The sequence below is a fragment of the Oncorhynchus gorbuscha genome, linkage group LG05, assembly GCF_021184085.1.
Source record: "Oncorhynchus gorbuscha isolate QuinsamMale2020 ecotype Even-year linkage group LG05, OgorEven_v1.0, whole genome shotgun sequence".
NCBI lineage: Eukaryota > Metazoa > Chordata > Actinopteri > Salmoniformes > Salmonidae > Oncorhynchus > Oncorhynchus gorbuscha.
In genome coordinates, this window is record NC_060177.1 from 47,526,586 (window position 1) to 47,552,335 (window position 25,750).

General features: G+C 41.8%; 1 protein-coding gene across 2 annotated transcripts; it reads left to right on the plus strand.

Annotated features, from left to right (window-relative positions):
• The first annotated feature begins 4,876 nt into the window (after window positions 1-4,876).
• On the plus strand, window positions 4,877-13,266 carry arrdc3a (arrestin domain containing 3a). Of its 2 annotated transcripts, none has more exons than XM_046350006.1 (7): window positions 4,877-5,409; window positions 7,722-7,845; window positions 8,006-8,153; window positions 8,936-9,038; window positions 9,198-9,454; window positions 9,930-10,232; window positions 10,357-13,266. In XM_046350006.1, the coding sequence occupies exons 1-7, from the start codon at window positions 5,130-5,132 to the stop codon at window positions 10,423-10,425; spliced, it is 1,284 nt and encodes a 427-aa protein (XP_046205962.1). In that variant the 5' UTR covers window positions 4,877-5,129; the 3' UTR covers window positions 10,426-13,266. The 2 variants fall into 2 exon arrangements, with proteins under 2 accessions (XP_046205962.1, XP_046205963.1); XM_046350007.1 differs by having other exon boundaries at window positions 7,764-7,845.
• The last annotated feature ends 12,484 nt before the right edge of the window (window positions 13,267-25,750 follow it).

Genomic DNA, 25,750 nt, shown 5'->3' on the forward strand with positions numbered 1-25,750 from the left:
TTGTTACACGTGGTCTGCCGCTGCGAGGATGATCAGCTGTCTGTTCTGTCTCCCTGTAGTGTTGTCTTAGGCGTCTCACAGTACGAACATTGCAATTTATTGCCCTGGCCACATCTGCAGTCCTCATGCCTCCTTGCAGCATGCCAAAGGCATGTTCACGCAGATGAGCAGGGACCCTGGGCATCTTTCTTTTGGTGTTTTTCAGAGTCAGTTGAAAGGCCTCTTTAGTGTCCTAAGGTTTCGTAACTGTGACGTAAATTGCTTACCGTCTGTAAGCTGTTAGTGTCTTAACGACCGTTCCACAGGTGCATGTTCATTAATTGTTTATGGTTCATTGAACAAGCATGGGAAACAGTGTTTAAAACCTTTACAATGAAGATCTGTGATGTTATTTAGATTTTTACGAATGATCTTTGAAAGACAGGGTCCTGAAAAATGGACATTTCTTTTTTTGCCGAGTTTACATGACATCAAAGAGGGCCAACCAACTTTCTGGTAGAGAATTCAGTGATGAGTACTAAAACTGTCGCCGGTAATAAAGCGCAGTGCGCTATGATAAACTACATCTAATGGCTTTAATGAAGTGGCAGCTTCATTCATATAGATGATGCCACTTAATTTAATGCCACTTCATATAATGTTTACATACACCTACATTACTCATGTCATATGTATATACTGTACTCTATACCATCTAGCCATAGTTTTTATTTTACCTTTATTTAACCAGGCAAGTCAGTTAAGAACAAATTCTTATTTTCAATGACTGCCTAGGAACAGCGGGTTAACTGCCTGTTCAGGGGCAGAACGAGAGATTAGTACCTTGTCAGCTCGGGGGTTTGAACTTGCAACCTTCTGGTTCCTAGTCCAACTCTCTAACCACTAGGCTACCCTAGATGAATCACTAGCCACATTAAACAATGCCACTTTTATATGTTTACATAACCTACATTACTCATCTCATATGTATATACTGTATTCTATACCATCTACTGCATCTTGCCTATGCCGTTCTCTAACAACACTCATTCATATATTTTTATGTACATATTCTTCATTTTTTTACACATGTGTGTATAAGTTAGTTGTGAAATTGTTAGGTTAGATTACTCGTTGGTTATTACTGCATTGTCGGAACTAGAAGCACAAGCATTTCGCTACACTCGCATTAACATCTGCTACCCATGTGTATGTGACAAATAAAATTTAATTTGATTTAGATTTTTGATTTGATGTCGCCATAGTCTAAGACCGAAAGTTACGTTGACTGAATAATCTGCTTTCTACCATTTAGCGAGAGGCAGGGACTATTTCCATAGAAGAAGCATATTTTATTCTCAGATTTTCATCTATCCAGATGCCAAAATATTTGTAAGCAGGGACACGATCAATATGGACACCATCCAAAGTACATAAGCTTAAATCATCAGACTTATTTTTATGCATTCTAGAAAACAACATATACTTTGTTTCACCTGCATTCAGTACTAATTTCAGGTCAGTAAAGTTAATACAATGAAGGCAGAGTGTAGTTCAGATAGAGCCTGGTCAACTGTGAGGGCATTCATCCACCTCTGGCCTGCTCGCCTCCCTACCACTGAGGAAGTACAGTTCCCGCTCAGCCCAGTCAAAACTGTTCGCTGCTCTGGCTCCCCAATGGTGGAACAAACTCCCTCACGACGCCAGGACAGCGGAGTCAATCACCACCTTCCGGAGACACCTGCAACCCCACCTCTTTAAGGAATACCTAGGATAGGATAAAGTAATCCTTCTCACCCCCCCCCCCTTAAAATATTTAGATGCACTATTGTAAAGTGGTTGTTCCACTGGATGTCATAAGGTGAATGCACCAATTTGTAAGTCGCTCTGGATAAGAGCGTCTGCTAAATGACTTAAATGTAATGTTAAATGTACACAACAGTATCATCAGCATACAAGTGTAGGTTACATTCTTTTTTTACAGACAAGTCGATATTGTTAATGTAAAAAGTACAGGACCCAGAATTGACCCCTGCGAGACACCTTTAGTAACATCCAGGAAACCTGATTTTTAACACCATCAGTAGATATACATTGAGTACTATCTAAACCAGTTACATGCAGCCAGGTCTAGGCCCATTGAGGAAAGCCTCTGAATTAGCAGTGAGTGATCAACCGTATTGAAAGCATTTGACAGGTCATTAGCTCAGTTGGTAGAGCATGGCGCTTGTAACGCCAGGGTAGTGGGTTCGAACCCCGGGACCACCCATACGTAGAATGTATGCACACATGACTGTAAGTCGCTTTGGATAAAAGCGTCTGCTAAATGGCATATATATTTGAAGAGGGCAGCACAATGTTGCCTCTTATCCATACAGTTAACTAGGGATGCAGCAGAGCTAGTGCTATGACCTGGTCTAAACCTCGGATGTACATTTAGAATACATTTCCAAGACGATCTTAGCTGAGAATTAATCAAGGATTCTAATATTTTAGCTAGGCAAGAAGGCCGATTTATTATTCAAATCAAATTAATTTATATAGCCCTTCAGCTGATATATCAAAGTGCTGTACAGAAACACAGCCTAAACTCCCAAACAGCAAGCAATGTAGGTGTAGAAGCACAGACAGCTGATTATTAAGGTCCCAAGAGTCACCACCCCTGTGAAGGGGGAGTACATGGACCTCCTTCCAAACCTTGGGGATAGTACCAGAGATAATCAGGTAAGAAAATATGGGTTAATGATTCAGCAGTCAGGGGGGCAGAGAGCTGCAGCAAAAAAGGCTCAAGTGTGTGTGTGTGTGTGTGTGTGTGTGTGTGTGTGTGTGTGTGTGTATGTATGTATGTATGTATGTATGTATGTATGTATGTATGTATGTATGTATGTATGTATGTATGTATGTATGTATGTATGTATGTATGTATATATATATATATATATATATATATATATATATATATATATATATATATATATATATATATTTTATTTTGTACATGCATTTAGTACAGATAGTAAAATGATATGGCGTATACCTCCACTATACTACTTTGATTACACATCAGTGAGGATTAAGAAGTGAGTATAGCCTACATAATGCCCACTGAAGAAAAAGTGGGTTTACAGCATATGAAGAAAAAGTGGGCAAATAGCTCCCACTACACCACTGATCATATGTTGTATCGAGATTGAAGTATTTACAAGAAGTCTAATCGTACATTGCTTTGTGGAAGTATAATGTTTGCCGTCTCCATCAGTTGGTATTTTACTTAAATGATCCATTATCTTATTTATTAATTAGGGATTTTAAAAATATGCCTTGTGCCACTTCTATCTCTCCTTGAAATTGATGTGAAGTCTAAATGCAACAGGTGTCATGCTCACTTGCACCCATTGACAACAATATCCAAGATAGCCACGAGATGGCGACCCAAGCCTCAAAGTCTGCGATGCCAGATCACAATTGTTTGACTCAAACCAAGCATCTATGGCTGTATTTACACAGGCAGCCCAATTTTGATCTTTTTTTCACTAATTGGTATTTTCACCAATCGGATCAGTTGTGAACAAGATATGATGTTAAAATACCAATTAGTGGGAAAAAATGATCAGAATTGGGCAACCTGTGTAGACACAGCCTTTGTGTATTATTTAGATTTGAATCAGGATTATATGTCCACCAGCAATGGGTTTAGGCCTATTCTTAGTTGTGCACAGGTGTGTAGGCCCTACTATAGCCATAAATACATTATAGCGTAAATTTAACAGTGGATTTTCACAGGAGACGACGAGAGGCGATTACATTTCAGAAGACATTCATTTTCATGAGAGGGAAGCGAGGTGGGCCGGGTTCATTCGGCAATGCTATAGCATAGGCGAGGGAGCGTGAACAGGAGGGACCAAAGTTGTGGAAACCGAATTTATTCAAAAGCACTGCGATATCGCGGCGTTATTGACCAATCGAAGCCCACTATAGCTTCCAACAGGGAAAAAGTACCCAATTGCCAAATTGAGTAAAAGTAAAGATACCTTTTAATAGAAAATGACTCCAGTAACAGTAATCCAGTAAAATACTACTTGAGTAAGTCTAAAACAATTTAGTTTCGAATATGCTTGAGTATCACAAGTAAGTGTACTTGCTAAAAATACTTAAGTATCAAAAGTAAAAGTATAAATACTTTCAAATTCCTTATATTGAGCAAACCAGACGGCAATTTGTTTTCATTACGGGTAGCCAGAAGCATGCTCCAACACTCAGACATAATTTACAAACTAAGCATTTGTGTTTAGTGAGTGCCCCAGATCAGAGGCAGTAGGGATGACCAGGGATCATCTCTGGACGAGTGCAGGAAATGGACCATTTTACTGCCCTGCTAAGCATTCAACGTGTATCAAGTACTTTTGGCCGTCAGAGAAAATGTACTGAATAAAATGTACATTATTATCTTTAAGAATGTAGTGGAGTAAAAGTAAACGTTGTAAAAACATTTTTTAAACAAATAGTAAAGTACAGATACCCCCCAAAAAACGATTTAAGTAAAATATTTTTTTAAGTACGAGTGGGTTCGCTGTGTGGCTATGTGATGCATAATCCCCGGTGGAAATCTCCTGTAAAATGTAGGCTACACTGAATGCCTACCAACATAATATAGGCCTGTCGTGACAGGTTTGTTTTACTTATTTGACTTTGACTATTGTTTTGTAGGGTGAACATTAAACTCTAATTGTTTACGGTGGATGTACGCCTGCTTTTGTAATACCATCAGCTGTTTAACCAAACTTGTTATTTGGCTGACTGCCACTCTCTACCTTGTTCCATAAGGCGGAAGGAGGGGGCTGATAAAGTTCTGCGCATGCTCTATAGGTTGTTTTCCACAAAATCATCGCTTAAAGTGAGCTGAGCGACGAAAGTTCCTTGTCTTTGACCAGAGACCAACGCGCAGACGGGCGGACGATAACAGCATCCACTGCTGTTATTAAGCCTTTACACCTAAATGAACTTTTGTCAAAGAAAGCCCTGATCATGCCCACTGCTTTTGCAGGGCAAAGATATTGATCGGCGTTTTCAAATACATATTTTTTTTCTTATGAGATTATTTTTTAATATACTTTCATTTTTCGGTAGGCTACCTGTGTTTTTTTTACACCATGGTGCTAGGAAAGGTGAAGAGCTTCACAGTCAGCTACGACTGTCTCAATGACAGTAATGTCCCCGTTTTCGCAAGTGGGGACTCGGTCTCAGGGAGGGTGATCATCGAAGTCACTGGAGAAATCCGTGTGAAATCTCTTAAAATTCATGCAAAAGGATTTGCGAAAGTTCGTTGGACTGAATCGCGAAATGCTGGCTCCAACACCGCCTATACGCAAAATTACACTGAAGAAGTAGAATATCTAAACCATAGAGACATCCTAATTGGACATGAAAGAGGTAAGAATATACAACCTTATATGTAAATAAATAACTTTGTTATTGACGTGATCGGTGTAGTCTAGTCATAGTGGCTCTTGAGGTTCCATACAGAGAATGCTGTTGTGTTGTCAACCTATACTATAGGCTAACAATGAACACAATTTAATGTATAACAGAGAACGATTTGGGGACGATCTATGAAGCAGCTCACAACGATACCTTTTATTTGGTTTACTACTGGCTATACAGCCGTCTATAACACATTTTGTAGGCTATGTCTTGAGACATGTCAACTACAGTATTCTTCAATGAATTTTTATATTTGACATATGGGAATGTATTTAAGCACGATACTTCATAATCATGTAGGCATATAGACTACATAATTCTAAAGTGTATCTTTAGCCTATCAAGTTGGCTCCTGAATGGGAGTCTTCTCTATCCTTCCTTCATTTTAGCCTATATAACTATTATATGAATTACACTATTTTCTCAAAACGCAGTACATGAAGGTGCATAGTAGTCTGTTTAAATGTGTGCAGTTTGATCCAAAAAAATGTTATCGAGCGATCATGTAAAGTTGAACGTTGTAGCTATTCTTAAGTTTCCACCATTGTTCGAAGCTGGTTCAATCCTGTTCAGAAACTGGTTGTGTGGGTGAAGGGACTGGGCTTTCTCTCCGTTGATTGGCTGAAGTGCTCATGCGTCTTCAAATGACCTCATGCTTTTGCAGAAAATGACAGAAAAAAAAGTCGGCAACTTTGTATCCGACCTGTCAGCACAATGTTACAAAGTCGCATGAAAAGAAATGTCATTCGTTCCATTTAGCCTATTCTATTATGCTTTTATCTAGTGATTTAGTGATCGCCTACTGTGTGTAGCCTAATGAATGGTGCAATAACAAGGCCTGCAATTGGCTATGAACTAGATATTGGAATATGATTATCTGAAGGCATAACAATTTAGACTATTTGCGGATAATAAATGTAGGCTACTACTTTTTGTTCACTTCAGAATTACACATCACTGAAACTTGGTAGTCCTAGTCCGTAGAACAGGTTTGTTAGCTTGTTCCTGAGGTAGTTGATCGTTCAGCTGATTGGATAGAAAGGTCAGTCCGAGAATTGAAGTAGATTCATTTAATGTGGGGTGGGAATTTATGCCATCAGCTATTTTGTACCTTAGTTACCTTTTCCTTGTTACTGGCTGTGATTTGAATGTTTCTTGATGGTGAAAATAATGTATTTGATCTGTCTATGTATGGGGAATTAATGTTTGCATGTTGCTCATGTTTTTATATCAATTGTTGAATAGTTTTAAGTTTCTTGAAATGGTCAAATCCTTACTATGTGTCTCTATTGCAATCATGTATGCAGTTTTTAAGGGTATTCGTGGCATTTAATAAAGGTTTAAGTAATATAATTTACTTCTTTGTCTGTCCTCTTTTTCAATAACTGTGTGTGTTCCTCTATTCTATCCGTTACAATATTTTCTGACGTGTAATATTGAGTGGGTGAAGTCTCTCTGGGACGCGGTGCAGTACACGCGTCAGGTCTTGAGAGGGCTGTGCCTGATAGTGAGCACGTTGGGTTGAGCCACGGACTGAATGCTGCACACAGTGAATGCGTGATGAGAGAGCCGGCTTGGGGAAGCTGCTCGCTCCGGTTTAGGCCGGTCCTCTCCTGCTCCAGTCTGCTTTTGAGTGACAGTTCGGCAGTTGTTTACCGCGACTCTGCCGCTGCTTAAGGCTGGGTGGGAGCGCTGAGCTGGCAGAAACTGGAGCTCCCGCTCCATAACGCGTAACTTTTAAATAATACACAGCAGGGTAGAGTTTATGTAAAGAAAAAAAATAATAAACATTTTCTTACAGATCACATAATGCTCAATAACGCAACGTCCCCCCCACTCCCCTGCGCCTATTACACAAGAATAATACATAATGTGAGAAGTAATTATTAGATTCTCTATTTTGCAGTTAATCATTGATTGGGACAGATTATATCACTTTTGTGTGCTTTTATAAAAACAATATTTTAACTTCAATACTGATTTAAACAATGTGTCAAATTATTCTTGTTCAAGTTTTTTATATATACATGGGTAAATATGTGTTTCCAGAAGGGTCAATAATCACAGAGATCATAATTTCATTTTCTTCTTCTCGTCATTGTCATTGTCATTACAAGCTGTGCCTTCCTGGTGTCCAAAAATGAAAATGAAAATAGTTATGACATGAAGTTCTATTGTGCTCTGTTCCCCTCTGTTGTGGCGGTAATTGTTTTATGTCTGTGTTATGATACGTAGGTGACATCGTACTGTATATTTTCCAGGTCTGGCATACGTGTTGGAATATTGTCCCTCTCTTGTTTCAGATGATGACAACTCAGAAGAAGGACTCACCACTATCCATTCAGGAAGACATGAGTATGCATTCAGCCTTGAGCTTCCACAGATGTAAGTACCTCCTCTTTACCTATCAAAATACATTTCTTTTTTTTAAGGACAAATACTTATGTAAAATATCTGTGTGTCTGTCCTTAGTTGAAGATTGAAATAGCGCCTGGCTTTGTTCCCCCCCCCCACTTGTCTCTTTCCCCTCTCTTATTCCTCTCAGACCCCTGGCTACCTCGTTCGAAGGGAAACATGGCAGTGTGCGCTACTGGGTGAAGGCCGAGCTACACAGGCCATGGCTTCTGCCCATGAAGACCAAGAAAGAATTCACAGTCTTCGAACACATCGACATCAACACTCCCCTACTGTTGGTGAGCTTAAGGATCTTTCTCCTGTACAGTGTTTGTATGTGTAGTAGACTATAGGCACTTCCTTGGTTACCCCTAATCTCTTCAGGGTCTTTAGAATTGTTCAATGGTTCATTTGGTAACGGCGATCGAGTTTCTTTGGCAGCCAAGAGAGTGACTTAAAGGCAGAAGTATGACTAATTTCTAGCCGCAATTGTTGCCTATATATAGAAATAATTAGCCAGTACCAGCACTAAGGCCCCTTACTTTTCATCCGTTGTAATCTGATTTGGTGTAGTGGCTGCCAGTGCCTATTATTGTGGTCGCAGAATGTGCTTGTCCCACATGTTGTTGATGTTGTTGTACCAACTGACACAAAGCACAGAGGACACCAGTGGACATTGGTTGTGAAAAACACGGTTTCCCCATACCTAACAGATTATTTCCTGATCAGTTGGTATAGTAGAAAAATGATGACATACAGCACATGGTTAAAATGAAGTGATGATGTTGATTTATGTGTGTGTGAAATTACTGCTGAGTGGGAAATGATTTTAAGTATTGGGTTGTCTGTGAGAGCCACCTGCTGTCTAAACATGCCTTCCGGGTATATGGAAAGAGAAACTGGTATCTCCCTGTATTTGACTGACAGGTCTCAGGCGCTGTATGTCATTATGCTAGCTGCACAAGGGTGCAGTTTCTGCCAGGGGGCCAATAACATGTATTTTCCCCCTAGGGATGATTGGGTAGAGGAATAAAGTCTTTTCCAAACACTTACGTTTCCTTGTTTTCACTCTCTGTTTCAGTCGCCCCAGGCAGGCACAAAAGACAAGACTTTATGCTGCTGGTTCTGCACCTCAGGTCCAATCTCCTTAAGTGCCAAAATTGAAAGGAAGGGATATACCCCAGGTAAGAGGAACACCCCGACTCTGTCACTCATATTGATTAGTCATTTGGCACTCTTGTAGATTAATGACTGTAGATGACTGCCGTATTATGTTTGATGCCATCTCAATCAAAGGATCATTTAACTGATTTAACTGAACCCCTTCTTACTTGTCTTTGCAGGAGAGTCTATTCAGATCTTCGCTGAGATTGAGAATTGCTCGTCTCGCATGGTCGTGCCAAAGGCAGCCATTTACCAAACACAGACCTTCTACGCCAAAGGGAAAATGAAGGAGGTAAAACAGCTGGTGGCCAACCTCAGAGGAGAGTCGTTGTCCTCGGGCAAGACGGAGACATGGAATGGCAAAATGCTGAAGATCCCCCCCATCTCTCCCTCCATCTTGGACTGCAGCATCATCCGAGTGGAGTATTCTCTCATGGTTAGTACAGCTACTGCCCTGAAGAGACCATCTCTTTCTCACTCTGACATTTGTAAACCAATTCAAACGGGTTGAGAGAAATCTGTAGCTATGATCCATATAAATATGGAGTATTGTGTGCTGTAAAATGAGAATATGCGTCATTAGGATCCACATGGTTACTAGGCACATTTTAATAGGTTTCTTGAGTGGTTCCTAGAAAGCTCTTGATGGTTCCCATAAAAGCCTGTGACCTAAGGCAGTCATGGCAAAGACACTCCCATCATACCTTGTGTTCTCTCCATACGCAGTTAAGAGGATCAGTCTAGAATATTAGTGGCGACGCCATGTCTTAGAGGTGCTAATGACCTCTTTACCCTGTCATCGGACTGCCCCTTGCCCAAGTCTTTAACACTGTTGAACACACAGGTTTGTTGTTCAATGAAGGTGGACCTTCAGTTCTAACCCTCTGTTGTGTGCTGCTCACCCTCTCCAGGTGTACGTGGACATCCCCGGAGCTATGAACCTGTCTCTGAACCTGCCACTGGTCATCGGCACGATCCCGCTGCACCCCTTCGGCAGCCGCACCTCCAGTGTCAGCAGCCAGTGCAGCATGACCATGAGCTGGCTAGGCATGGCCCTGCCAGAGCGCCCTGAAGCCCCACCAAGCTATTCAGAGATCGTGACAGAGGAGCAGAGACGGAGCCTGGAGGTGACCTCAGCCAGGGATGAGTTCGAGGGACCACTCTTTGCCTACATCCAGGAGTTCCGCTTCCAGCCTCCTCCGCTCTACTCTGAGGTATGCATCAGCACAGCGTACACCCCTCGGCTTTTACACACTGCAGTAAGTGATCACACTAAAGCCTGGTAGCCAAGAGGTCTTGGTGTTTTCGTTAAAGCAGTGCTTCCTCCTCTTCCTCTAGATTGATCCCAATCCCGATCAAGCCAGCCGGACGGAGGAGCGGAGACCTGACACTTGTCCATCACGTTGAAGGAAACACAGAGCCCCCGCCCGGAGACGTTTTGGGCGTTTCTAAGTCAACTCTGTTTTTGTATTTTTCTTCCCCCCGGTGACAGCGTTCGCACTCCGCCCGCGATGTCGAGAGGAGAGAAAAAACAAACAAACAAATACCACAGGGGAACAAAGCCCTGCCCCCTCCCACAGAGAAAGGCACAGGAAGTCTGCCTTCCTGCCTGGCCCGGGGAAAGGCCGGTCGAACATCCACCTAACCTGTGAGGGGGGAGAAGAAGAAAAAATCTTTAGTGGAGACAGCCTTGGTGGAGTGAGTGATGACACGCCAGGGCCATCTCTGCCTATGGCTCTTAATCGACCTCATCTTTTCTGTAACCACTGCACTTGTGGACATGGCTTTCACATAGAGCAGAACTGTCATGTCGAGACCTGAGCAGGAAAAAAAGACAAACAGGAAGAAGAGAATACAATATAACCACCACTGTCTGAAGCGCTCAGCGGCAGTCGGCAACGGAGCAAAGACTGGCCTCCTCCTGCCTCATTTGGGATTTTTGCACATGTTATTCTTTGCTTGAGTTGTGTGGCTCCATTTTAAGAAGAAGAAAATCAGCACTAATTGCTTTTCTTCTGCCTAGTAATAATGCTGGACTAAAGAGACTGCAGGCTTAACTCATAAACTCCTTATCCGCACAACTTCGAACAACGCAGAGAACATATTTGGACAAAAACAATGCACTGACCTTGTTTAAGCTGTTTTAAGATGTTATTTTTCCTTACTACATTTCCTTAATGACTTGTAGACTGGACTTGAATGCAGCAGAACACTCTCCATCCAAAAGCTCTTTTTCGATATTGCCTCCTGAGTTTGGTTCAAAGTGTGGCATCCTTTTTTCTGGTTCCGTACTATGTTTTGTCCTTTGAGTTAGTTCCAAACTTAGAATGCCTTTTATGCCAAGCATAGTTTGCTTCGTGTTTATGTTGTGCTTGTTCTGGAGTAGAGGAGCCGCAGGCTAGAGCTTGCCACTCAAGTAAAGCATGAAACACAGATAATTGTGTGTGTGTGTGTGTGTGTGTGTGTGTGTGTGTGTGTGTGTGTGTGTGTGTGTGTGTGTGTGTGTGTGTGTGTGTGTGTGTGTGTGTGTGTGTGTGTGTGTGTGTGTGTGTGTGTGTGTGTGTGTGTGTGTGTGAGACGGAAAGAGTGGGACATATCAGAATTCGCACACTCTGTGTCTGCAGCCCCTCTACTCATAACACAGAGGCTTACATACTGCCTATAAAAAAAGCACTGTCTCAGGTGATCTTCTCACTTGCCAAACGGTTGAAAAAGAAAATGTTTTGTTTTAATTGTACTGTTTGAAATAGTGAAAGGAGGATTTCTTTAAAAAAAAGTATATTACCATAACAAGAGAGAAGAGACATACACACAGAGCAGCAAGGCAGCTTTCCAAAATGAACGACATTCCCTTTTTGCCATCGCTGCACTTGCCGACTTCATTCACCAACTGTGTTATTTTCCAGACCAGTGAAGCCTGAAATGCTAGAATTATATATAAAAAATTTTTTAAAGTAAGACAACATGATATGAAATGCTTCAAATAATGGGGCAGACACAAACCCAGCCTGGCTTAAATGCTGGGGAAGAATTGGACGTTGCTAAAGCTCCGCTCAAACTGGCCAGAACAAGTAGTGGTAGGTTGAAATGAGTAATACATTGGTTTTCAAACTCATTCAACACCTAGACCAGTAATAGTGGAGATTTGGCATTGTCTTAAACATGAGGCACTTTTTGATAAGGAAAACATTTAAAAATTGCATTGACAGTGAAGGTCTGTAAAAAGTTGGGCATCCCACATCATGTCTTGATGAGACATTTAGTCAAGCAGTGTTTGTGTTGGACATAAATGCATTATTTTCATCTTCTAAGACGTTTTTTGAAAGTTTACAGTTATAATTAGTTGACAAGTTTGTATGTGTGTGTGTGCTCTGTTTAGATCTAGCTAGCAACTATAAGAATATTGCTTACAGTGACAGAAAAAACGACAAATTAAAGTGATCTTATCTTAGTGGCCTTGACACAGAACTGACATAATTATGATGCTTCATTATCAAGTGTCGATATAATTTACAACCTTACTCTTTTAGCTATTTTATTTTCTTTGTATGTGTGATTAGTCCTTTCATGCTTTTCAAAGGGACAAAAAGGGAAGAAAAGAAATCGTTTAAAAATATATATATTTTTTAATGACGATCCCTGGACAAGCCTCTTTGTGTGTTTTTCTGAATGCGTTTAGTGATGACTGGGCTAGTTTATGTACTTGGGCATTGATGGTTTGTTATCCAGTCAGACAACCCCATTTTCTACTCACCTTTCAGCTTCAGGGAACAGCTGTGGATCAGCAACCCTCCCTTCCCACAGAGAACGAATTAGCTTGCAAATGGAATAGACCGCTAATTCTAAGATAAAATCACTTTTGTTTGTTTTGATTTTTATCTTGGGGAATATGTATCAAGCTAAAGTACAAATGAATAAGCTTAAATCTGTTTCAGGTTGGTCAAATCTATAGTCCATTGTTCGGGCCTCAGTGTAGTCCAGTTTTTAAAAGCTAAATTCCTGACTTTACTAAAGTGAGGAATTAAAACATTAGAAATGGGAGAGTGCATCTGAAATGTTTTAGAAACAAAGTGCAATATTACTCATTTGAATTAGTTTCATTCACTATTTGTATGTCTAATTTCTCCTTTTGTCTTTTTATAGTTTCTTAATCACGATCATATATAGATATTGTATGAATGTCCTGAATGATTGTAACCTTCTGTCTAGTATTTCTTTTGAGTTTAATAAACTTTTGTTAAAAATGTACATTGTTGTGGGAATCAGTAATATCTTCTTGATGAGACCTAATTAAACTTTCAGCATATGGGTTTTTTTTTTTTAAATCAGAAAACTTACCTGATCTAAGTTATCTGAAATCAATTTAGTTAGGCTCATCCAACCATAGACTATATAAAGATGAAGGGCTCAATATCAGTTTATATCCACCCAAATTATCTCCACGTTATAGAGCTGAACAGCTGACAAGGTGCCTTTTAATTGCATTTTTCTCTATGTTCTCATTCACTGTAAATGCTGCAAGTGTAAATTACCTTTAAAAGTCCAATTCGAAGCGTGGCTTTATAATGTGCCTTGGATTGAATCCCGGCCTTACTCTAGTCTAATACAATATGTTTACTTATAGGGATGTGAAATGCTGACGTGGGCTGTATCTTCTAGAGAGACCATGGATGTGTTCCTCTGGCAGGGTATTAAGGCTCAGGGGTCATGCCAATGCTGATATCTGAGGTGCTGGACATACAGACACCAGGGACACTGACTCCAGTTACTCAATGACCTTTCCTCTCAGGGAGCTCCAGGGGTCATGACCTATGTGAAGGTCATAGGTCACACACAGTGGTTTGAGTACAGAAATTGGACAGGTACAATAGGACTGCGAAGTCACGGTGACCCCGCTCTCCAAGAACAGCCGCTGACACCCAACACGGCTACAGCAGCATAGAAACACAGAAGAACATACAGTGCCTTCAGAAAGTATTCAAACCCCTTGACTTATTCCATGTTTTGTTGTGTTACAGCCTGAATTCAAATTGGAGTAAATCTCCCCAAAATTCTCACCAATTGACACATTATAAGCACCACATAATGAGAAACTTACTAAACTTGGAACACAGGAGTGATAGTTGCTGATAATGGGCCTCTGTACGCCTATGTAGATATTCGATAAAATATCAGCCGTTTCCAGCTACCATAGTCATTTACAACATTAACAATGTCTACACTGTCTTTCTGATGAATTTGATGTTATTTTAATGGACAAAAAAATGGATTTTCTTTAAAAAACAAGGACATTTCTAAGTGACCTCAAATTTTTGAACAGTAGTGAAGGAAACAGAATAAACTTTGACAGCGATTACAGCTGTGAGTCTTTCTGGGTATGTCTTTTAAGAGCTTTACACACCTGGATTGTACTATATTTGCACATTATTCTTTTTAAACTTCTTAAAGCTCTGTCAAGTTGGTCGTTGATCGCTGCTAGACAGTCATTTTCAAGTATTTTCTTAAATTGTCAAGCCGATTTAAGTCAAAACTGTATCTAGGCCACTCAGGAACATTCAATGTTGTATCAGTAAGGTACTCCAGTGTGTACTTGGCCTTGTGTTTTAGGTTATTGTCCTGCTGGAAGGTGAATTTGTCTCCCAGTGAAAGCAGACTGAACCAGGTTTTCCTGTAGGATTTTGCCTGTGCTTAGCTCTATTCCCCAAAAACTCCCTAGTCCTTGCCGATGACAATCATAACCACAACATGATGTGGTCACCACCACGCTTGAAAATATGAGTGATACTCTGTGATGTATTATGTTGAATTTGCAACAAATGCTTTGTATTCAGGACACAAAGTTCATTTCTTTGCCACATTTGTTTTGAGGTTTTACTTCAGTGCCTTATTGCAAACAGGATGCATGTTTTGGAATATTTGGATGCTGTACAGGCTTCCTTCTTTTCACTCTGTCATTTAGGTTAGTTTTAAACTCTGTCAATATTTTAAAGTCACCATTGGGCTCATGTTGAAATCTCTGAGCGGTTTCCTTCCTCTCCGGCAAGTGAGATAGGAAGGACGCCTGTATCTTTGTAGTGACTGGATGTATTGATACACCGTTCAAAGTGTAATTAATAACTTCACCATGCTCAAAGGGATATTCAATGTCTGCTTTTTTTTTAAAATCCATCTACCAATAAGGTGCCCTTCATTGCGAGGCATTGGAAATCCTCACTGGTCTTTGTGGTTGAATCTGTTTGAAATGCACTGCTCGACTGAGAGACCTTACAGATAATTGTATATGTGGGGTACAGAGATGAGGGAGTCATTCAAAAATCATGTTAAACACTATCATTGCACGCAGAGTGAGTCCATGCAACTTATGTGATTTGTTAAGTACATTTTTACTCCTGAACTTATTCAGGTTGGCCATAACAAACGGGTTAAATACATTTCAGCTTTTCATTTCGAATTAATTTGTAGAAATGTCAAACATATTTTATACTTTGACATTATGGGGTATTGTGTGTAGGCCAGTGACAAAAAAAAATAATCTAAATTGAATCCATTTTAAATTCAGGTTGTAACACAACAAAAAGTCAATGGGTGTGAATACTTTCTGAAGGCACTGTCCAATGCCACGCACGATACAGTATATTGATTCACACTGAATGCTGGACCATTGCTAACTTTCCTCGTCAAGGGGATAGGATGTTAGGTTGAGATTCACCTGGTTGTCTCTGACCATATTTGGTCAGAACATACTGGGTTGTAATTGTGCTTTGAGCATGATTTCTTCCAATCAGGCATTGATATCAAAGGATGGCCATAAGATGAAATACAACGGAGGGTTGTTTCTATTCCAATAGCCATTGTACTAACTGTACACATAGTTAATTTCATTCAAACTGTCTTGTACTGAGCAAAATGAAGAAAGACAAATCAGTACATTTATTTTTGTAATAGTTCGGAAGAAACAAAGCAAGTTTGGATCAATTCATTAGTATTTTCAATTTGTAGTTGTGTTTGACATGCCTTTCATGGTTGGCATGGGTGAGAGATACATGACCTGTGAGGTAACAAAACGATCAATGCAATACGTAGACAATCCATTGCGTTACGTCAGCTGTGTTTTGTAATCATTGATTACAAAGCAAGAAGAGGAGTGTAGAATATTACGCACAATGATGGGATCATTCTGAGCAATGAAAAATGCACTATTTTCAAGCAAGGCTATTGGCTCTACTCGAGCCTGAGTGAAGTTAACTGATTATGGCAGTATTTTTTATTACACCCAGCTGCACATAAATCTGGCCTCCAGCAGAACATTTCAAATGATTTTCTGCTCTTCAAAGTATGGATGCTAACCATATTTGACGCATCACTGTCATAGAAGTGCCAGGTAATCGTTCCACGCACATTTATTTTCCATGATGAGTCAGCGGCCTGCTCAGCTTTGACCTAGCACTTTTGTGTCCCTTTGTGTGTGTCCCCCGGTCCCCGCTCCCCCGGGCCCCGCTCCCCCTGGCCTGGTCTCTTTGACACTTGTGGGTCTGGCCCTTTGTGCCTGGCTGACCCCTGGGACAGGGATAAAGGAGGGTGGGATTATTGGGGGGAGCAGCACGCTGATTAGCTAGTGCTGACGCTACGCAGGCCTCAGCTGTTTCCTCTCACAGGCTAATTCAGACACCGCAACCACTGCTCCAGTCAGTCAGTCAGCCCATAGAGACCTGTGACCAAGCACGTCCAAGGCCTCAATGGGAGAGACATAGCTGCCTCATCATCACTGTGACAGTGACATCACTGTCACTGTCACAGTTAGATGCACATATACATTTCTGCACAGAACCAGAGTGAAGTACCCACTGGCCCCAGCATTCTAGCCTGGTCCCAAATCATGGAACAAGGAGTTGACATGACAAACAGATGTGGGATCAGGTTACCAGCATTCCCCTCCCCAGGTGTTGCTACATAGCAGTTTTATAGTGTGAAACTTGAACTACAGGATTTGCGAATGTAATTTTTAGCCAATAGAACAATTGAGGTGATAAAAGCTCATGCAAATCGAGGCAATGAAGGATGGAATTTCTTACTTGAATTGGCTGTATAATCCCAAAAAATGTCAGCCAATTCTCATACGGATGTCTGCAGCCCACATGGAGAGATAAGTGTTAAGATCGTGAATAAAGTCTAATGGCTTAGTTGCCATAATAGAAGCACAATACAAATTAATATTATACTGATTTGTCTGGCATTAGAGTATAATGAAGCCATTAAATGAAGTTTAAAAATGTAGTTGTTTGGAGAAAATGACTATTCACAATAGTTATGCTTGGTCAATGCTTTAACAAAAACTGTCTGAATATCTTAAGTGCCTGTCTGCCCTTATGGGAATGCTCAATGGAACAGAGCAAAAAACAGCAAGAAAGTTGACTCCTCTTATCCTACTGACTGCTCACTACTGATTTGGTTTCAATGACTAGTTTTCAAAGTCTGGGTTTTACATGTCTCTCTCTGTAAATTACTTTCATGTCTATTGGCTTCTCTTGTTTCAGCCAGCTTTTATGTGAGACATAACTAAGTGAATCACGTTTCAGACGGAAAAGTCGACATTATTGTTGAAAGTCTGTCACAGTCGAATAGAAACAAGAAGAAAGTTAACATTGACAAGAGGTTTTGTTATGATGTTAATAGGCAGACTGCCATGCGGTTACCGTTCCCATGCCCACTTTGTTCTTTTTAATCCTGTTTTCTAGTGAAATTATGTTGTCATTGTCACATCCTGACCGTAGTTCCTTTTTTATTTCTCTATCTTGGTTTGGTCAGGGTGTGAGTTGGGCTGGGCATTCTATGTTTTGTTCTATGTTATGTACTTCTATGTGTTTGGCCTGGTATGGTTCCCAATCAGAGGCAGCTGTCAATCACTGCCCGTCAGTCCGGAGGCGCCAGAGCTGCCCGTCAGTCCGGAGGCGCCGGAGCCGCCCGTCAATCCAGAGGCGCCGCCAGAGCCGCCCGTCAGTCCAGAGGCGCCACCTAAGTGGGCCAAGACTAAGGTGGAGTGGGGTCTACGTCCCGCACCGCCACCGCAGTGAAATGCCCACCCAGACCCTCCCCTATAGGTTCAGGGGGGGGGGGTACTGTCACGTCTGACCTTAGTTCCTTTTTTATGTCTCTTTTGGTTTGGTCAGGGCGTGAGTTGGGGTGGGCATTCTATGTGTTTGGCCAATAAGAGGCAGCTATCAATCGTTGTCTCTGATTGAGAACCATACTTAGGTAGCCTGTTCCCACCTGTGTTTGTGGGTAGTTGTTTTCTGTCTCTGTGTCTGCACCAGACAGAACTGTTTGTGTTTGTGGGTAGTTGTTTTCTGTCTCTGTGTCTGCACCAGACAGAACTGTTTCGTGTTGGTCTATTTTTGTTATTTTGTCTTAGTGTTCTGAGTTAAATCAATATTAACATGGACACTTACCACGCTGCGTTTTGGTCCGATCTTGACTACTCTTCATCAGACGAAGAGGATCGTTACAGTCATTGTGATTGTAGCATGCTGCTCCTTGTAAAGTTAATAGTAAAGGTCACTATCAAATGGTTGTTTCTTCTTGAGCCTTGACCTATTGGCCTCAAGCTCTAAATCGTCTGTCATTAGGCCTATTGGGCCTAACGACTGGATTCAATCGGTAGGGTGGAAGTATCGCGGAAGATCCACATAGACATTTAAAATTCATTTCTGATTGAGCCAACATATGCAACTTCGTCCGTGAATACAGGCTCCGCGACCATGGGAACATAAACATTTCAATAGAGCTACAACGCGGCTCTTCTGCGATACCTCTGGGACAGGGGTTAAATCCAACCCTTAATATCATATTACTCCAATACCCAGTAGCATGTTCCTATTGAAAACTAAAAGGTAAAAGGGCCTCATCTATGATAGGGAACATTGAGTAACCAAATTTTTGTTGTCAACCTAGAGAAAAGACAAAGTGCTTTATAAATTAAATTCCCCCAAGTATTTATTTCCATCAAATACATTGCTTGCACAATATAGCGTCTTAGAGCCTGATGGACTAAGAACATAGGGACCAGAAGGCAACATTATGACAAGGACATGGATGCCTGATGAAGACCTAAGGGTCGAAACCTAGCAGCATGAGCAGCAGTGCACAGCGTTTTCCTTTCTGTTTTAACATTATGACAAGGGCCAGGAGTTTTTCCTGCTTAGGTCACATGCCCCTAGTTACAACGGATAAATCCAGTCTGATCAAGTCTCCTTGTTAGAAGGCTGCAGGCATAGTCTATTACAAGGAGTCATTGTGTTTAGATGTATTTTCGCAGAGCTGTTATTTTCTGCCATCCGTACTGCACACACCTCAGCTCAAACACTCTCCTTCAAAAACCATGCTTAGCAGTCTGCTATTCATATCTGACATGAATACACGTGTTTTTCTGCTCTGTTTTGTTTGTTAGACAGCGAGGCCATAATGTTCCCAAACCTTTTAGAGAGAAAGAGCTCTTCATCATCTTCCACAACAAAGAGAAGACTGGCTCATTCCAGTTTGAAGCCCTTTGACTCTCTCTGCCAGGTGCAGTTATTAAAGAAAGAGTGCAGTTATTACAACAGACGTCACTTGTGACAAGTACTCTGCAAGGGATTTTCAACAACCTTGCGAAGGACAAGTTGTTTACCTTCGCGATGCAATATGCTGAAGTGAACCGGCCGGCGTATGACAGGAGAAAGAGCAGAAGCCTGGTGCACCTTGTCAGCTTTGATGTGGCGTAGGCATTGAGGAAGAACAGGCGCAGGAAAACAGTCAAACACTGAAACAGTGTTGCACCTTGGTGAGACACTCCTCTGCTGCCACATCGTCAACACCTGTCACCATGGCAATGCGTGAGAAAAACACATTAAGGAAGAGGTGACAGCTGCAAGCGGGAGAAATGGACACCTGCTGATGCCTGCCCTGACCACACTGGGCCTGTGTGTGCTATGGAGGAACCTGATAGCCCGAGTCACAAAGCCATGTTCCCATGCTGGGGGCTCTATACTCTACAGTAAAGACCAGCATGTTCAGCATTCCTTCACACATATAGACCTGTCGGCACCACTGCCAAAGCAGTACAAGTTCAAGTCCCTTCTCACTAACACAGGCACTAGGCATAGTATTAGGGTTGTGTGTGTTTGCACCTCACTGCCCCCCCCCCCTCAAAAGAAAAAATAACAAGCTCAAAGGCAAGCATCAAACTGTGCAAGCCCAGCAACCTGGTCTCAGAGCATTTCGTATTAGTCTCTACGTAAATCTGAGCTACACCATTTATGATGTGTTACATTTTGTATGGTATGTATTAATCTGTGGATGTCCATCACTCATTTCATATGACATGTTACGAATTACAATTCATATGACATGTTATGAAATTGCAAAACATACCATATGTTAAGAATTTGCTAAACTTACATTATGTTATGAATTTGCTGAATGTATGATTTGTTAAGAAGTCTAGCTAGGTGGCTAGGTAGCTAAGGTTATCTACCTGGCTAACGTTAGCTAGGCCAGGGTTTAGGGTTAGGGGTTAGGGTTAAGGTTGGGGTTAAGATTAGGAGTTAGGTTAAAGGGTTAGGGGAAGGAGAAGAGATGGCTAAAGGGTTAGGGGAAGGGTTAGCTAAAGGGTTAAGGTTAGGGTTAGGGGAAGGGATGTGTACCAAACTCACTAAAAGTGGCAGTAATAAAGCCTCTCTTGAAAAAGCCAAACCTTGACCCAGAAAATATAAAAAACTATCGGCCTATATCGAATCTTCCATTCCTCTCAAAAATTTTAGAGAAGGCTGTTGCGCAGCAACTCACTGCCTTCCTGAAGACAAACAATGTATACGAAATGCTTCAGTCTGGTTTTAGACCCCATCATAGCACTGAGATGGTACTTGTGAAGGTGGTAAATGACATTTTAATGGCATCGGACCGAGGCTCTGCATCTGTCCTCGTGCTCCTAGACCTTAGTGCTGCTTTTGATACCATCGATCACCACATTCTTTTGGAGAGATTGGAAACCCAAATTGGTCTACACGGACATGTTCTGGCCTGGTTTAGATCTTATCTGTCGGAAAGATATCAGTTTGTCTCTGTGAATGGTTTGTCCTCTGACAAATCAACTGTACATTTCGGTGTTCCTCAAGGTTCTGTTTTAGGACCACTATTGTTTTCACTATATATTTTACCTCTTGGGGATGTTATTCGAAAACATAATGTAAACTTTCACTGCTATGCGGATGACACACAGCTGTACATTTCAATGAAACATGGTGAAGCCCCAAAATTGCCCTCGCTAGAAGCATGTGTTTCAGACATAAGGAAGTGGATGGCTGCAAACTTTCTACTATTAAACTCGGACAAAACAGAGATGCTTGTTCTAGGTCCCAAGAAACAAAGAGATCTTCTGTTGAATCTGACAATTAATCTGAATGGTTGTACAGTCGTCTCAAATAAAACTGTGAAGGACCTCGGCGTTACTCTGGACCCTGATCTCTCTTTTGAAGAACATATCAAGACCATTTCGAGGACAGCTTTTTTCCATCTACGTAACATTGCAAAAATCAGAAACTTTCTGTCCAAAAATGATGCAGAAAAATTAATCCATGCTTTTGTCACTTCTAGGTTAGACTACTGCAATGCTCTATTTTCCGGCTACCCGGATAAAGCACTAAATAAACTTCAGTTAGTGCTAAATACGGCTGCTAGAATCCTGACTAGAACCAAAAAATTTGATCATATTACTCCAGTGCTAGCCTCTCTACACTGGCTTCCTGTCAAAGCAAGGGCTGATTTCAAGGTTTTACTGCTAACCTACAAAGCATTACATGGGCTTGCTCCTACCTACCTCTCTGATTTGGTCCTGCCGTACATACCTACACATACGCTACGGTCACAAGACGCAGGCCTCTTAATTGTCCCTAGAATTTCTAAGCAAACAGCTGGAGGCAGGGCTTTCTCCTATAGAGCTCCATTTTTATGGAACGGTCTGCCTACCCATGTCAGAGACGCAAACTCGGTCTCAACCTTTAAGGGGGGGGGGGGTGCGTCACCTGGGTGGGTTGATTCACTGTTGTGGTCAGCCTGTCTGGGTTGGCGACCCCCCCTTGGGTTGTGCCGTGGCGGAGATCTTTGTGGGCTATACTCGGCCTTGTCTCAGGATGGTAAGTTGGTGGTTGAAGATATCCCTCTAGTGGTGTGGGGGCTGTGCTTTGGCAAAGTGGGTGGGGTTATATCCTTCCTGTTTGGCCCTGTCCGGGGGTGTCCTCGGATGGGGCCACAGTGTCTCCTGACCCCTCCTGTCTCAGCCTCCAGTATTTATGCTGCAGTAGTTTATGTGTCGGGGGGCTAGGGTCAGTTTGTTATATCTGGAGTACTTCTCCTGTCCTATTCACTGTCCTGTGTGAATCTAAGTGTGCGTTCTCTAATTCTCTCCTTCTCTCTTTCTTTCTCTCTCTCGGAGGACCTGAGCCCTAGGACCATGCCCCAGGACTACCTGACATGATGACTCCTTGCTATCCCCAGTCCACCTGGCCATGCTGCTGCTCCAGTTTCAACTGGCCTGGGCCCTAGGACCATGTCCCAGGACTACCTGACATGATGACTCCTTGCTGTCCCCAGTCCACCTGGCCATGCTGCTGCTCCAGTTTCAACTGTTCTGCCTTACTATTATTCAACCATGCTGGTCATTTATGAACATTTGAACATCTTGGTCATGTTCTGTTATAATCTCTACCCGGCACAGCCAGAAGAGGACTGGCCACCTCACATAGCCTGGTTCCTCTCTAGGTTTCTTCCTAGGTTTTGGCCTTTCTAGGGAGTTTTTCCTAGCCACCGTGCTTTTACACCTGCATTGTTTGCTGTTTGGGGTTTTAGGCTGGGTTTCTGTACAGCACTTTGAGATATCAGCTGATGTACGAAGGGCTATATAAATAAATTTGAGTTGATTTGATTTGAAGAGTTAGCTGAAAGAGTTAAGGTTAGGGTTAGGGGACAGGTTAGCTAACATGCTAAGAACTTGCAAAGTAGCAAAACATGTGTAAGTACTTAACTTGCCAATTAGAAAGTTGCCCATGATGAGATTTGAACTTGCAACCTTTGGGTTGCTAGACATTCATGTTATACATCCATCCGTCCACCCAGCTTTTGGTTTTGCCTTAAGTAACAATCTGTCTCATGTAACCATACCAAACTTAGCATATCATATTAATTTGAGTGTCCAACATTTACATTTACTATGTTACGTATTGTCTATGAGACCAGGCAAGCTGAGCCAAGTGGAGGAAGGGATAGCCTACTGATCTTACTAAGTGACAACTGAGATAAACTCTGAGAAACGTCTTCTCAATGTCAAATGCATTTACTTTCAGCAAACTTAACATGTGTAAATATTTGGATGAACATAAGATTCAACAACTGAGACATAAACTAAACAAGTTCCACAAACATGTGACTAACAGAAATGGAATAATAATGTCCCTGAACAAAGGGGGGGGTTCAAAATCAAAGGTAACAGTCCATATATGGTGTGGCCACCAGCTGCATTAAGTACTGCAGTGCATCTCCTCCTCGTGGACTGCACCAGATTTGCCAGTTCTTGCTGTGAGATGTTACCCCACTCTTCTACCAAGACACCTGCAAGTTCCCGGACATTTCTGGGGGCAATGGCCCTCCGATCCAAGAGGTTCCAGACGTGCTGAATTGGATTGAGATCCGGGCTGGCCATGGCAGAACACTGACATTCCTGTCTAGCAGGAAATCACGCACAGAACGAGCAGTATGGCTGGTGGCATTGTCATGCTGGAGGGTCATGTCAGGATGAGCCTGCAGGAAGAGTACCATATGAGGGAGGAGGATGTCTTCCCTGTAACGCACAGCGTTGAGTTTGCCTTCAATGACAACAAGCTGAGTCTGATGATGCTGTGACACATCGCCCCAGACCATGACGGACCCTCCAACTCCAAATCGATCCCGCTCCAGAGTACAGGCCTCGATGTAACGCTCATTACATCGACAGTAAACGCTAATCCGACAATCACCCCTGGTGAGACAAAACCGCAACTTGTCAAAGAAGAGCACATTTTTCCAGTCCTGTCTGGTCCAGCGACGGAGGATTTGTGCCCATAGGCAACATTGTTACCAGTGATCTCTGGTGAGGACCTGCCTTACAACAGGCCTACAAGGCCTCAGTCAAGACTCTTTCAGCCTATTTGCGGACAGTCTGAGCACTGATGGAGAGATTGTACGTACCTGGTGTAACTCGGGCAGCTGTTGTTGCCATCCTGTACTTGTCCCGCAGGTGTGATGTTCGGATGTACCAATCCTGTGCAGGTGTTGTTACACATGGTCTGCCGCTGCGAGGACGATCAGCTGTCTGTCCTGTCTCCCTGTAGCGTTGTCTTAGGCGTCTCACAGTACAAACATTGCAATTTATTGCCCTGGCCACATCTGCAGTCCTCATGCCTCATTGAAGCATGCCTAAAGCACGTTCACGCAGATGAGCAGGGACCCTAGGCATCTTTCTTTTGATGTGTTTCAGAGTCAGTAGAAAGGCCGCTTTAGTGTCCTAAGTTTTCATAACTGTGACCTTAATTGCCTACCGTCTGTAAGTTGTAAGTGTCTTAATGACCGTTCCACAGGTGCATGTTCATTCACTGTTTATGGTTCATTGAACATGCATGGGAAACAGTGTTTAACTTCTTGGTGACGGGGCAGTATTTTCACGTCCGGATGAAATGCATGCCCAAATTCAACTGCCTGCTACTCATCCCCAGAAGAGACTATATGCATATTAGTAGTAGATTTGGATAGAAAACACTCTGAAGTTTCTAAAACTGTTTGAATCATGTCTGTGAGTATAACAAAACTTATTTAGCAGGCGAAACCCCAAGGACAAACCATTTAAAAAATAATAATTTGAGGTCACTCTCTTTTCAATGGAATTTCATTGGGAATCCAGATTTCTAAGGGAGCTTTTTGCAGTTCCTATCACTTCCACTGGATGTCAACAGTCTTTAGAAATTGTTTGAAGTTTTTCCTTTGTGTAATGAAAAAGTATGACCATCTTGAACGAGGGTCACTTGAAGTGTACTGTTAGATAGAGACTCGTAACCAGAAAGCTAGCTACAGATTGTTTTCCTCCTGTATTTAACACAGATAATCCCATCTTAAATTTTATCGATTATTTACGTTAAAAAAATACCTAAAGTTGTATTACAAAAGTAGTTTGAAATGTTTTGGCGAAGTTTACAGGTAACTTTTGAGATATTTTGTAGTCACGTTGCGCAAGTTGGAACCGGTGTTTTTCTGGATCAAACGCTCCAAATAAATGGACATTTTGGATATATATCGACGGAATTAATCGAACAAAAGGACCACTTGTGATGTTTATGGGACATATTGGAGTGCCAACAAAAGAAGCTCGTCAAAGGTAAGGCATGAATTATATTTTTATTTCTGCATTTTGTGTCTCGCCTGCAGGATTGAAATATGCTTTTCTCTCTTTTTTTTACGGAGGTGCCATCCTCAGATAATAGCATTGTTTGCTTTCGCCGAAAAGCCTTTTTGAAATCTGACATGCTGGCTGGATTCACAACAAGTGTAGCTTTAATTTGCTATCTTTGCATGTGTGATTTAATGAAAGTTTGATTTTTATAGTAATTTATTTGAATTTGGCGCTCTGCATTTTCCCTGGCTTTTGGCCAGGTGGGATGTCCCTCATATCCCAGAG

What these genes read in the sequence shown, in the direction of transcription:
- arrdc3a (XM_046350006.1), top strand. Translation starts at nt 5,130, where the DNA reads ATGGTGCTAGGAAAGGTGAAGAGCTTCACAGTCAGCTACGACTGTCTC. An exon ending in AGCCTTGAGCTTCCACAGAT is followed by an intron (nt 7,846 to 8,005) that starts GTAAGTACCTCC and finishes TATTCCTCTCAG; the next exon opens with ACCCCTGGCTACCTCGTTCG. An exon ending in CTCCTCCGCTCTACTCTGAG is followed by an intron (nt 10,233 to 10,356) that starts GTATGCATCAGC and finishes CTCTTCCTCTAG; the next exon opens with ATTGATCCCAATCCCGATCA.